The sequence below is a fragment of the Trachymyrmex cornetzi genome, unplaced genomic scaffold (assembly GCF_001594075.2).
Source record: "Trachymyrmex cornetzi isolate Tcor2-1 unplaced genomic scaffold, Tcor1.1 scaffold57, whole genome shotgun sequence".
Taxonomy (NCBI): Eukaryota; Metazoa; Arthropoda; class Insecta; order Hymenoptera; family Formicidae; genus Trachymyrmex; species Trachymyrmex cornetzi.
In genome coordinates, this window is record NW_017299882.1 from 901,815 (window position 1) to 913,902 (window position 12,088).

Here is a 12,088-nt window from a genome sequence, read left to right on the forward strand (position 1 = left end):
CACGTAGAGATATACTCGGGTACAGGTAAACATGGATTTCTAAGGCAAAGGGAAGTCGTGCAATCGAATGAGGGACAAATAAAAACACCCTTCATCCCATAAATCCAGTTTTTTTTTCTACTATAAAGATTACGCGGAATAAAACGTACGATAAAAATATTCTTTAGAGAAAACAGAAATTTCTTTATAAGGATATTTTTACAAAAATTACGTTAGAAAAGTTATTAGTTTAACCGAGACGCTATTTTATTTTTAGATAAGAATAGAAAGGTTTACCTTAACAAGCAACGATCGTAAAGGAAAAAATTAATGTAACAGTGTCCATTAATTGATTGTTCTAGGATATTTTAGAATTGAAAGTAACATTATAAATAGAAATTTCAAAATTTTAAAATTAATTACCATCGTTATTTATTTACGAAAATTTTAAATAATTGTTTTCTAAAACATTTTAGTTTTCTTATTATACTTAGCAATTAAACAAATTTCTGTTTTAATAATATTGTTTTTTTTTTTATTTTATTCCAAAGTTTATCAATATTTTAATAATGAAGTAATTGCTATTTAAGTTGTTTTTTAAATATACTCTCTCATAGTTAACTTATAGTATCTTGCAAAACATGAAATTACTTTTAATTATAAAATAAAAATATGAAGAATAATTACTTAGATTGAAAGTAATCACTTGAAGTAAAAAAGATGGTATGTCACGCAAAAGAGCATAGAAACAAATAAATAGAAAAGAAAAGAAAATACGTCAGAAAAATTTCGCGCGACTTCCCTTTGCCCTGCCTTACTCTGTACAGCCGAAGTGAGAATCGATGTTTACGATTTACTAAGTGTCCATCGTTGTCCCAACGTGCTGCTAACGCAGGTAAATAGGGCCTAGACCAAGAGACTGAGAGAGCGAGAGAAAGAAAGATGATATAGAGAGCGAAAGAGAGAGTATAACGCGAGTAAGCCAGCAGGAAGGCAGGCAAGCGAACGAACGAACAGCAATGTAGTTCACTCAGCTGATACCTAGCGCGAGACACAGAGGTGGTGTGAAATACAAAAGACCTTTTTGAATTTTTGTTTGGCAGAAACGGCCTGCGCCCGTCGCGCTTCTACGTCACTAAGGATAACATGATGGTGATGGCGTCCGAAGTGGGCGTCTATGATACTCCGCCCAGCAATGTAGTCCTGAAGGTAAACGAAGGAAATATGCGCATCCCAAGCACCAGCCGGTCCCACAGGAGTGTCTCTCACTCTGTCTGAGGCGGAGACAGCTAGCTCGCAGTGATTTATGATTTACCGACGAATCAACCCCCGTATGCTCAATCTTTTTCCCCCAGCCCTCTTTCTCTCATCTCCGCGCCTATTCTCTACATTTCTCCCCGAAATACAGCAATTTCAGCTAGTGGAAGAGCAACCAAGGAGACCCTCGCGTCTGCCCAGGGAAGTTTGGACCCTTTTTTCTCTGGCCAACAATCTCTCTACGGAAGCGACGAAAGAGCCTGTTCGCATTACAATTGTATAAAAACAATGCTTGCGCGTTTAATTGCGCGATAAGCCGCCTTTTTTTAATGTCACTTGAAAGTTTTGTTGTCCGAGAGCAACTTTCGTCGGCATTGTTCAATGGCCGGTAATATTGATCGTCATGAGTGAGCTTTTAAACAATTTTCATAAATACTCTCTAACAGAGCGACTCTCGTGTCAACGAAACTTTCAAATGCATATCTAGCTTCGATAACGCGTCTTCTCGCCATCATTCTCGACGGTTCACATTTGTCTCGTCGACTAATTATTATTATGTCACAAAACTCGCTTTGTTGGCCTCCTGCTGATTTCTTACTAGAAGAGGAGGAAGAGGAGGTGGCGATACGGCAGAACTCTCTTTATTAGAAAATCAAGAAAGTGAAATTTCGAAAACAATAAAATTCTAAGGACAGCATTGGGAGAAAACATAGCTTGTTGATTCCACGGGATAATGGTTTTTGCAGATTTATGGCTTGATAATTGCATGCTTACGCAAATTTTAAGTTCCAGAGGTCTTTGGTTATACAAATCGTTGATCATGTACGTCCTTGGTTACGTATGTTGCGTCCTCGGCCAGGTTCTTAAATCTGTGGGCGTCTTCGTTCTGGGATGCAAGCACCATCATGCGATTTGTTTACTACACAACTCACTTTTTTTCTCACCATATTTTATCTATGTCTAACAAATACATTACTCATTACATTTTGGCATCTCTGTCGGAAGCAACAAGCGTATCGTCTTCATAAGTAGGACTTACGTCTAATCGAGCGCATCGAAATAGATGCTTGTGTATAATAGTCCAATAAACAGAGTTCTACCGTGCGGACAAGAATAAAGCAATTTACGCTCGTCGAATGATTTTGTGCGAATTCTATAGATCTCAAATATTGCCAAAACAATGTAATGTACTGGCACTCTGCCTTTACACTGGCCGATGATCACCAATACCAACCATTGAGACGATCATCACTGACTTCATCCAGGATTCGGTAATCCTCAAATGTATATTTTATGCGTGCATTTTCTTTCATTCCTCTGATAAAGCTGCAGAAATGTCACATTCGAGGATTGAAGGTAAATCGATAGCGATACCCAAAGAGTCGGTAAGGGCAGATTGTCATCAATCGATCCGCAATACCTATTCGCTGTATGTTAGCATACATGTATAATAGCTAATCACATATATCGTATTTTATTTATTTTTTAATCATGTATCATGTATGATGTATAATTTGTCATCTAGGGACTAGGTTTGTATAGAGCTGTAGGACCGTCATCCAGTGCTGTCATATGAATGTCGATCATCGACGTGTCGAACCCGTTCTATGGCGATTATTGGTGTACTCTTTTATTTGCAGAGTCGCTTGAAGCCCGGCCGGATGCTTCTCGTTGATACCGAAGAGAAGAGGATCATACAGGATGTCGAACTGAAGTTACAAATCGCTCGAAGAAGGCCTCATTCCAAGTGGCTCAAGGAACAGGTAGCTAAATGTGCTTTTCGTCAATCGAGAACAATTCACGAGCAATTGTTATATTGTCGTGATTAAATTTTACTTTGAAAATAAGATCGAATTTTAAATCCTATTTAAATTCTATTTAAAAAGACGATTGTCCGAGATAAAAGTCAAGAAGTTTTTTATAATTTGGTTTTTTTCTCACGACCTTTTCTATTATAGTGAAGGTACCAATTATGAAGCACTCTGTACATAGTTTATTTATGTTTTATACATAAGTTATATTAAAATTAACGTGCTTGCATGAAAAATATCACATATCATGGCTGTAGCCTATAGCTCGAAAATTAAATAACTCTTCGCTTTTCTCTTTGTTATTGATTAACACACCTAATTAACTAATACATTCTAAAGTCATTAAGTGTCAATGTTCTTCGTAAAATATTTAACTCAGTAATTTCGTTGGTTTTGATGAAAATTGTAATAACATAATCGCACAAAAATTGACATAGAAATCATCACAAGAAAAATATCTAATGCAAAATTAACTTTTTTGCACTGCTGTACATGCTGTTATCATCATATATACAGAGGGTGAGTCGTTCTCATATCGTTATAAGTATGTTTATTTCTTCCAGTACGATATACAGTTGGAGGTAGCAATATAATAAAGAAATACAAATTAATGTGTATAGTAGGTAGTAATATAGTAGCGAAATATTATAAATGTGTGTGTGAGTAGAAATGTCTCTGAAAAAATCTCAGATAATTCTATTTTGCATGGAAAATCACTGCACCTGTTAACTTTATCTCTTCCTATTTTTATTATTATCTAATTTATTAATTATTCGATTGCTAATAGAACTCTCGGTTTGGTATTTGCTTGTGCTCGATCATAGAAATTCTGAAAGCAATTCAATTGCAGTACCAATTCTACTCTTTAACTTCATTCTTGCGACGCTCATAATTTTGGTATCTAGTAGTTGGTGATGCTTTTTTGAACGCAGATCACTATGGATGAACTGCGTGCCGCACATGTTTACAATAGCAATACAGGGGACATAATCGAAAATAGTCTATCTGTCGAAAAAAAGAACGCTATTAACGGCATAAACGAGGTTTCGGCCGTGAATAAAGTTTGGAGCGGCGACAAACGGCTCTCTCTTTATGGTTATACTCTGGAGACTATCAATTTACTACTTCTACCTATGGTGCAAACTAAGTATGTATACCAATAATTTTTTTCCTATCAATACCGTATTTCTAATTACAGTATGTCTAATATTTCATGAAGAATAATAAATAAGTATATAAATATTAAAAATTTTTATAAGTTCAAAAAATTGTTCATAGAATTATTATAAATTTGATATATCATCATTAAACGATATACTCCGACATTATTTTCGATATTGTTCAAAATATCTTTTTCCCTTTAATAGAGTCGAGATTTCTCTCGATTATTTTATTGTATATGTATAATACTATTATCTTAATATTAAATTAATACGAAAAAATTATAATACATTATAACTTTTTCGTAAATAATGATATTTTTATTAATAAATATTAACGAAAAATAAAAATTTTCTTTCAGGAAAGAAGCGTTAGGATCTATGGGTAACGACGCTCCCCTAGCGTGTTTATCGGAATTTCAACCGTTATTATACGAATACTTCAAGCAATTATTCGCGCAAGTACGCAAAAATTTGACTATCATTAACTTGAGAAACGGAAAAAATTATAAAAATTAATTTAGCAACTAAATACAATCCAACATATTTTACGTATGTGTTAACGCAACTTCAAATTATAATTTCTATCTAGGTAACGAATCCACCGATCGATCCATTCCGTGAAAAGATCGTAATGTCGATGCTCTGCCCAATCGGGCCGGAGAGTAACATTCTAGAGCCGAACGAACTGCAAGTACATCGTCTATTCTTGCCTCAACCGATATTGTCTTTAAGTGATCTTGAGGTTCTCAAGCACACGACCCATCGCAATTGGAGAACAAAAGTGATCGATATCACTTACCCTCTTGAAGATGGGCCTGGTGGTTTGTTGAAAACGCTGGATCGCGTTAATAATGAGGCTAATGCGGCTGCTAGGGATGGTTATCAATTGCTCGTGTTATCTGATCGACGAGGTGGTCCAACAAGGTAAATCCAATCTGTGAATAAAAATATTAATACATTCTAAACTGATCTTGAAAGAAATGAAACTAGAATTTGTTTGTTGAGTTTAGGATTCCGGTAAGTAGCTTATTGGCGTTAGGTGGTGTTCATCATCATTTGATCGAAGAGAGACAGCGAATGAAAGTCGGTCTCATATTGGAAACTGCCGAGGCTCGAGAGGTGCATCATATTTGCGTGTTACTTGGTTATGGAGCAGATGCCATATGTCCTTACTTGGTATTTGAGATGGCAAAAAACCTAAGAGCAGATCACGTTTTCGATGAAACCTTTACCGACGATATTATTTATAAGGTAAGCCTCGCAAAATTATTATTTAGAAACGTTAATGATAAAAAAAGTGTTTGTATGAATATGAAAAATAGATATATATAAAAATTGTCTAATGATTAATCGGTTAAATTCCGCAGAATTACGCAGATGCTATGGAACGAGGAATCGCGAAAGTGATGGCCAAGATGGGAATCTCAACTTTGCAATCTTACAAAGGAGCGCAGATATTCGAAGCAGTTGGATTGGCTGACGAAGTCATCGATAAATGCTTCAAGGTATTTTTTTTTCACAGTCCCTAATATATAAGTTTTTTAAAAAATATATATATTTATTTATTCATATACCTTATTATTAAAAATAGTTTTTAGTAAATAAATAATATATATATTTATCAAATTTTTTAATTTAAAAAAATATTTGTAATTACAAAATAAGTAATTTTTTTCAAGTAATATCGTTTGGTTCTTCAGATGCATATGATTAAAATAGGATCCAATTAATGATCATTTAATGATTTGAATTCATGAATGATGCATCTTTTTGTCAATTAAAAATTTAATTTATTACATTACATAGTAAAAATAATATTTTTGTTAATTGCAAACCAACTTGAATTTTTTAGGGTACTCATTCTCGTATTGGTGGTGTGACGTTTGATATTTTGGGCAAAGAAGCGTTCCAGCGACATCAAATGACGTACTGGGACAAACCGATGGATTTGCTGGTCATTCGCAATCCAGGAATTTATCATTGGCGATCCGGTGGCGAGAAACATATTAATGATCCTGCTAGCATCGCTAGTTTACAGGTAACAAAGACATAGTATTCTAAAAATTAAATATCGACAATTTACATCTACTACAAAAAATATAATTATGCACAAAATCCTTATTCTGAAAAATATATAAATGTGTAAAATAGGATGAGGTAATATAATTTCAAATGGTATAATTGTGAATGAAATAAGATTCGAATTCAATTTTCAAGGTTCAAGTTTGCTTTTGTCCTGGTACCGTTCAATATTCTTCACACAATGAGATCAGGATTACCAAACTTGAACCTTGAAATTGGATTCAAACCTTATTTCGTTCCGAATTATACGATGTTCAAAATCGTATCATCTTATACTATATTTTTCTTTTACAATCATTTTTCTTTCATCAGGAATATGTTGTCTCCAAAAATAACTCTGCTTATGAAAATTATCGCAAAACCACGATGGAAGTAGTAAAAGCTTGCACTTTGCGTGGCCAACTTCAACTGAAAAAGTCGCGCGATCCGATTCCTATTACGGACGTGGAATCCGCATCACAAATTGTGAAACGCTTCGCGACCGGCGCGATGAGTTTTGGTAGCATCTCCATGGAATCTCATACTACTCTGGCAATCGCTATGAATCGCATCGGTGGCAAGTCGAACACCGGTGAAGGTGGTGAAAACGCAGACAGGTATAATAAAGAAAAAAATAAGATGAGGAATTTAATAATCTAAAAATTTCCATGTCTTGATCTCTTCTAACGATTTTGAAGACTCTATCATTATTGCGATTAATTAATATGTGAACATAATATTGATTAAATTTATAACTAATTGTTTATCCTTCTCCAACAGGTATCTAAACCAAGACCCGGAGTTTAGCAAGCGTTCGTCTATCAAGCAGGTAGCAAGTGGACGCTTTGGCGTTACTGCCAGTTACCTGGCAAATGCAGATGACTTGCAGATCAAGATGGCACAGGGCGCGAAACCCGGTGAGGGCGGCGAGCTTCCCGGTTATAAAGTCACCGCAGAGATTGCTGCTACTAGGCATTCGGTACCCGGAGTCGGTTTGATCTCACCGCCACCACATCATGACATCTATTCGATCGAAGACTTGGCCGAATTAATTTATGATCTTAAATGCGCCAATCCAAACGCCCGTATTTCCGTCAAACTCGTATCTGAGGTCGGAGTGGGTGTCGTCGCCGCTGGCGTCGCCAAGGGTAAGGCCGAACACGTGGTGATATCTGGCCACGACGGCGGCACTGGCGCCAGCAGCTGGACTGGCATCAAGTCTGCCGGTTTGCCCTGGGAATTAGGCATTGCCGAGACGCATCAGGTGCTGACTCTAAACAATCTGAGGTCGCGCATGATTGTGCAAGCGGACGGCCAGCTGCGTACAGGTTTCGACATCATAGTGGCTGCGCTGCTTGGTGCGGACGAATTCGGTTTCAGCACCGCTCCATTGATCGCAATGGGCTGCACAATGATGAGAAAATGCCACTTGAACACTTGCCCAGTGGGCATCGCCACGCAAGATCCGATATTGCGAAAGAAATTCGAGGGCAAGCCAGAGCATGTGATTAATTTCTTCTTCGCATTGGCTGAAGAGGTACGAATGATTTAGGCGTTGTTATTCGTCTTTCATTTATCCTAATATTTTTTAGCTTGGTTTCTCTATTTATATCTTGCTCATTTTTACTATTATTTTCATGTTCTTTCATTATTCTTTTAAATGTATTTTATTCCCAAAATGATAATTAAACCAGAATATTAACAGTAGAGTATTAAATAATTAGATTTTTGTGTTAAAATTGAGCAACCTTAATATAAATATAATAAATAATATAAATTAAATATAATACAATTAAATTTTTATAAATATGAAGTATTATTTTAGCGTACATATTAAATTATTATTATTAATTTCCTTGTTTCTACAGGTACGTTCGCACATGGCGAATTTGGGCATCCGCAAATTCCAGGATCTAATTGGACGTACAGATCTCCTTAAAGTACGTGATGACATCTCTGTTGAGAAAGCCAAGACTCTGAATCTTAGCAACGTTCTGCGAAGCGCACTGGACTTACGACCTGGCGTGAATATCAAAGGCGGCACCGTAAAACAAGATTTCCAGCTGGAGAATAGACTTGACAATAAACTAATTGAACTAGCCGAGCCTGTTTTGAACGGGGTACACAATCGAGTCGACATCGAAATGAACATCAACAACGAATGTAGGGCATTCGGTTCGACACTGAGTTATCATATAGCTAAGTAAGTTACGCCAATATTTAAAAAAATTCTTTTGCACGTAGAAAAAAATCGATAAAGCAAAACTGATACATCATTTTTATCAATAATTTTAGCTTTTATTTTATTTATCTTACAATTATTTTGTAGACGATTTGGAGAAGCTGGATTGCCCGAGCATAGCATTAATATCAAGATGAAAGGCTCTGCGGGTCAAAGTTTCTGCGCTTTTATGACAAAGGGTATTCATGTTACTCTCGAAGGCGATGCTAACGATTATGTCGGCAAAGTAAGTACGAGTTTCTTAGAGTGCGGACACACTAGCCATTAGGCTACAGAAAAAGACGCCGACCCATTCATACGAAACTACTTTGTGATGGCACAAAACGATCTGTTCACAAGAAACCTAAACAAAACGTTTCTCTCTCGCGTCACAAAGTGACCTCGACTGATCGGTGTATTTTTCTATGGCGCAACGAAGTGACCCATATACCTACGTCCTTAAACTTTTGAATTTGCAACACAAATAATTTATACATAATTTTGTATTAATTTATTCAACTTTGTATTTTATCATGTTAAACATCAAAATATTAAAACTTTAACTATTTTTAATAGCTTGCTCTTTTGCATAGAAGAAATAAATAATTCTATTTGTAGGGTCTTTGCGGAGGTGAAATCGTCATATACCCGCCGAAGGATTCAGAATTCAACTCGGAGGCGAATGTAATCGTCGGGAATGTTTGTCTTTACGGAGCTACTTCCGGAAAGGCCTATTTCCGTGGTATCGCTGCTGAGAGATTCAGTGTACGTAATAGTGGAGCGATTGTCGTAGTGGAGGGTGTGGGTGATCACGGTTGCGAGTATATGACCGGCGGTTGCGCTTTGATTTTGGGTCTTACCGGTAGAAATTTCGCGGCTGGAATGTCCGGTGGAATCGCGTATGTTTTGGATGTCGATGGTTCTTTCAAGAGTAAGTGCAATCCCGAAATGGTGGAGTTACTACCGCTCAACAAACCAGAAGAAATCGCCTATGTGAAAAAACTATTGGAGGAATTTATCGAAAAGACCGGCTCACTGATCGCACAAGACTTGCTAGCCACGTGGCCAGAACCGACCACAAGATTCGTCAAGGTCTTCCCTTACGAGTATCAGCGAGCCCTCAAGCTGGAAGAGGAAAAGCAACAAACTCCCAACGTCATTAACGGTAATGCGCAAATGACAAACGGCAAGATCAAAGATATAGAAGATTCAATAGAGGACGCGGAGATGGCACAGCGGAAGTTGGACAAGATCAAGGGTTTCATGAAGTATTCAAGACAAAAGATTATGTACAGACCTACTGAGAAGCGTATAAATGACTGGGATGAGATATACAACTTCCAGGGTGTCAAAAAGACTCTGCGAGTGCAAGCTGCAAGATGCATGGAGTGTGGTGTTCCATTTTGTCAGAGCAGTCATGGTTGCCCATTGGGCAACATCATTCCTAAGTGGAACGATCTTGTATTCCATCAAAACTGGAAGGAGGCCTTAAATCAACTATTGCAAACTAATAATTTCCCTGGTGAGTCAATTTATAAGAATATTTTTGCTAAATACAAATCCTTCCGCATTTTGTGATAAATTCGTTCCCCTTCCATTAACAAACTTGATTTTATTTTTTGCATATAATAATTTTATTTTTGTATATAATTTCTACATTCTATTGCATTTATTATTATTTAATGAGAGTAATCAGTTATTTTTTTAAATCTAATAATAGATATCATCTTTTCACTGATTTTTTTATTGGTCAACTATGCGGATGATCTGTATCTAACCCTTTGAAATTAAATAATCTAGAGTTTACTGGAAGAGTCTGCCCCGCACCTTGCGAGGGTGCATGCGTCCTAGGAATTTCCGAACCACCTGTGACAATCAAGAATATTGAGTGCGCCATAATCGATCATGCGTTCGAACAAGGCTGGGTCGTACCTCATCCACCGACAAGAAGAACCGGACGATTAGTTGCTGTAATCGGATCTGGTCCTGCGGGATTGGCAGCCGCTCATCAATTGAATAAAGCGGGTCATACAGTGACTGTATTTGAAAGAAATGACAGAATCGGTGGATTGTTGCAATATGGTATACCGACGATGAAGTTGTCTAAACAGGTTGTACAGAGAAGAGTATCTCTGCTCGCCGCTGAAGGAATCATTTTTAGAACGAACGTCGATGTAGGAAAGAACATTACAATGCAGGTAAAAAAATGAGCGCGTTTGATAACCATTTTTTACAATATTATATGTACAATCATAAATATAATATAAATCGGAATAACGATTTTGCTAAAGTATCTAAAAATGTAATTAGATACAGAAAATAATGTTAAACCATCAAAATAATCATGTAAAACGTTCAAGCTGGTTGCTAAAAGTCAAAACTTTTTGCAGCATTATTTTGATAGTCCAACGAAATTATTTTCAGGTTTGTATCTAGCTAAATTTTTAGATACTTTAGCAAAATTGTTCTTTCCGTGTAGCAGAAAAAAAATTGATAATATTTTTGCTTATATTTGATTTGCTATATAAAGAAGCCAGTTAGCGTTGTTTTATTTTTGCTTATATTTGTACATATATGTTCGTCATATGACAAATTATTTTTTTCATTTTTATAATGTTTATATATTCCAACAGATTTCTTCATTTTCTATTTGTACTTATCTCCAAAGTTTATTTATATAATAATTTTCCGATACTCACGCATATGTATATTATTGCAGGAACTTCAGGAACAATACGACGCGATTATGTTATGTACAGGCGCGACATGGCCTCGTGATTTGCCGATTCCAGGTAGACAGCTGGAGGGAATACATTTTGCAGTAAGCTTCCTAGAGCACTGGCAAAAGAAACAAATGGGTAACGCAACGCCCTTAGATATGCGGCTAATAGCCAAAGGCAAGAACGTTATCATCATCGGAGGCGGGGACACTGGATGCGATTGTATAGCAACCTCACTACGTCAGGGTGCAAAGTCAATTACAACCTTTGAAATCTTGCCCGAACCACCAGTCCAGAGGGGCAAAGATAACCCGTGGCCTCAATTTCCGCGAGTGTTCAAGGTCGATTATGGTCACGAGGAGGTATCCCTGAAATTCGGCCGAGATCCGCGCAGATATAGTACAGTGAGCAAGGAATTCTTGGATGACGGAAAGGGTCACGTGAGTGGAATCAGGACGGCGACCGTGGAGTGGCGGAAAGACGAGAATGGACGATGGAAAATGGAAGAAGTACCAAATTCAGAGAAAGTATACAAATGCGATCTAGTATTGCTCGCAATGGGTTTCCTTGGACCCGAGAAGTACATCGCCACGGAAGTGAACACCGAATTGGATGAAAGAGGAAACTATAAGACTCCAGTCGGAAAATATTGTACTAGTTTACCCAAAATATATGCGGCAGGCGGTTAGTATGTAATATTATTGCGCCAGATACGTTATATACAAAAATTTTTTATTTTTTTAATCTAATTTATTATTTGTTAACCAAAAAATTGTCCATATCTTGCATCGTAAACTTAGTATCGATTATAATTTAAAAAATCTTATAATTTTATTTAGTTATATTAACCCTCAGTACCCACAAAGGGTTAGCGTA

At 36.7% G+C, this 12,088-nt stretch overlaps 1 protein-coding gene across 4 annotated transcripts in view; it reads left to right on the forward strand.

Moving 5' to 3' along the window:
• LOC108766122 (putative glutamate synthase [NADPH]) overlaps positions 1–12,088 on the forward strand; it is a 36,395-nt gene that overhangs the window by 23,668 nt on the left and 639 nt on the right. For 2 of the 4 annotated variants that reach the window (XM_018515203.1, XM_018515202.1), the window contains exons 10-25: positions 1,083–1,188; positions 2,877–2,999; positions 3,564–3,566; positions 3,980–4,194; positions 4,570–4,669; positions 4,800–5,134; positions 5,221–5,461; positions 5,578–5,715; positions 6,063–6,248; positions 6,605–6,888; positions 7,052–7,808; positions 8,140–8,474; positions 8,601–8,739; positions 9,111–10,014; positions 10,293–10,690; positions 11,212–11,896. In XM_018515203.1, coding sequence (XP_018370705.1) covers positions 1,083–1,188; positions 2,877–2,999; positions 3,564–3,566; positions 3,980–4,194; positions 4,570–4,669; positions 4,800–5,134; positions 5,221–5,461; positions 5,578–5,715; positions 6,063–6,248; positions 6,605–6,888; positions 7,052–7,808; positions 8,140–8,474; positions 8,601–8,739; positions 9,111–10,014; positions 10,293–10,690; positions 11,212–11,896 — 4,949 coding nt within the window. The remainder of the gene's footprint in view (positions 1–1,082; positions 1,189–2,876; positions 3,000–3,563; positions 3,567–3,979; positions 4,195–4,569; positions 4,670–4,799; positions 5,135–5,220; positions 5,462–5,577; positions 5,716–6,062; positions 6,249–6,604; positions 6,889–7,051; positions 7,809–8,139; positions 8,475–8,600; positions 8,740–9,110; positions 10,015–10,292; positions 10,691–11,211; positions 11,897–12,088) is intronic. The other 2 variants (XM_018515204.1, XM_018515206.1) reach the window with 2 other exon arrangements.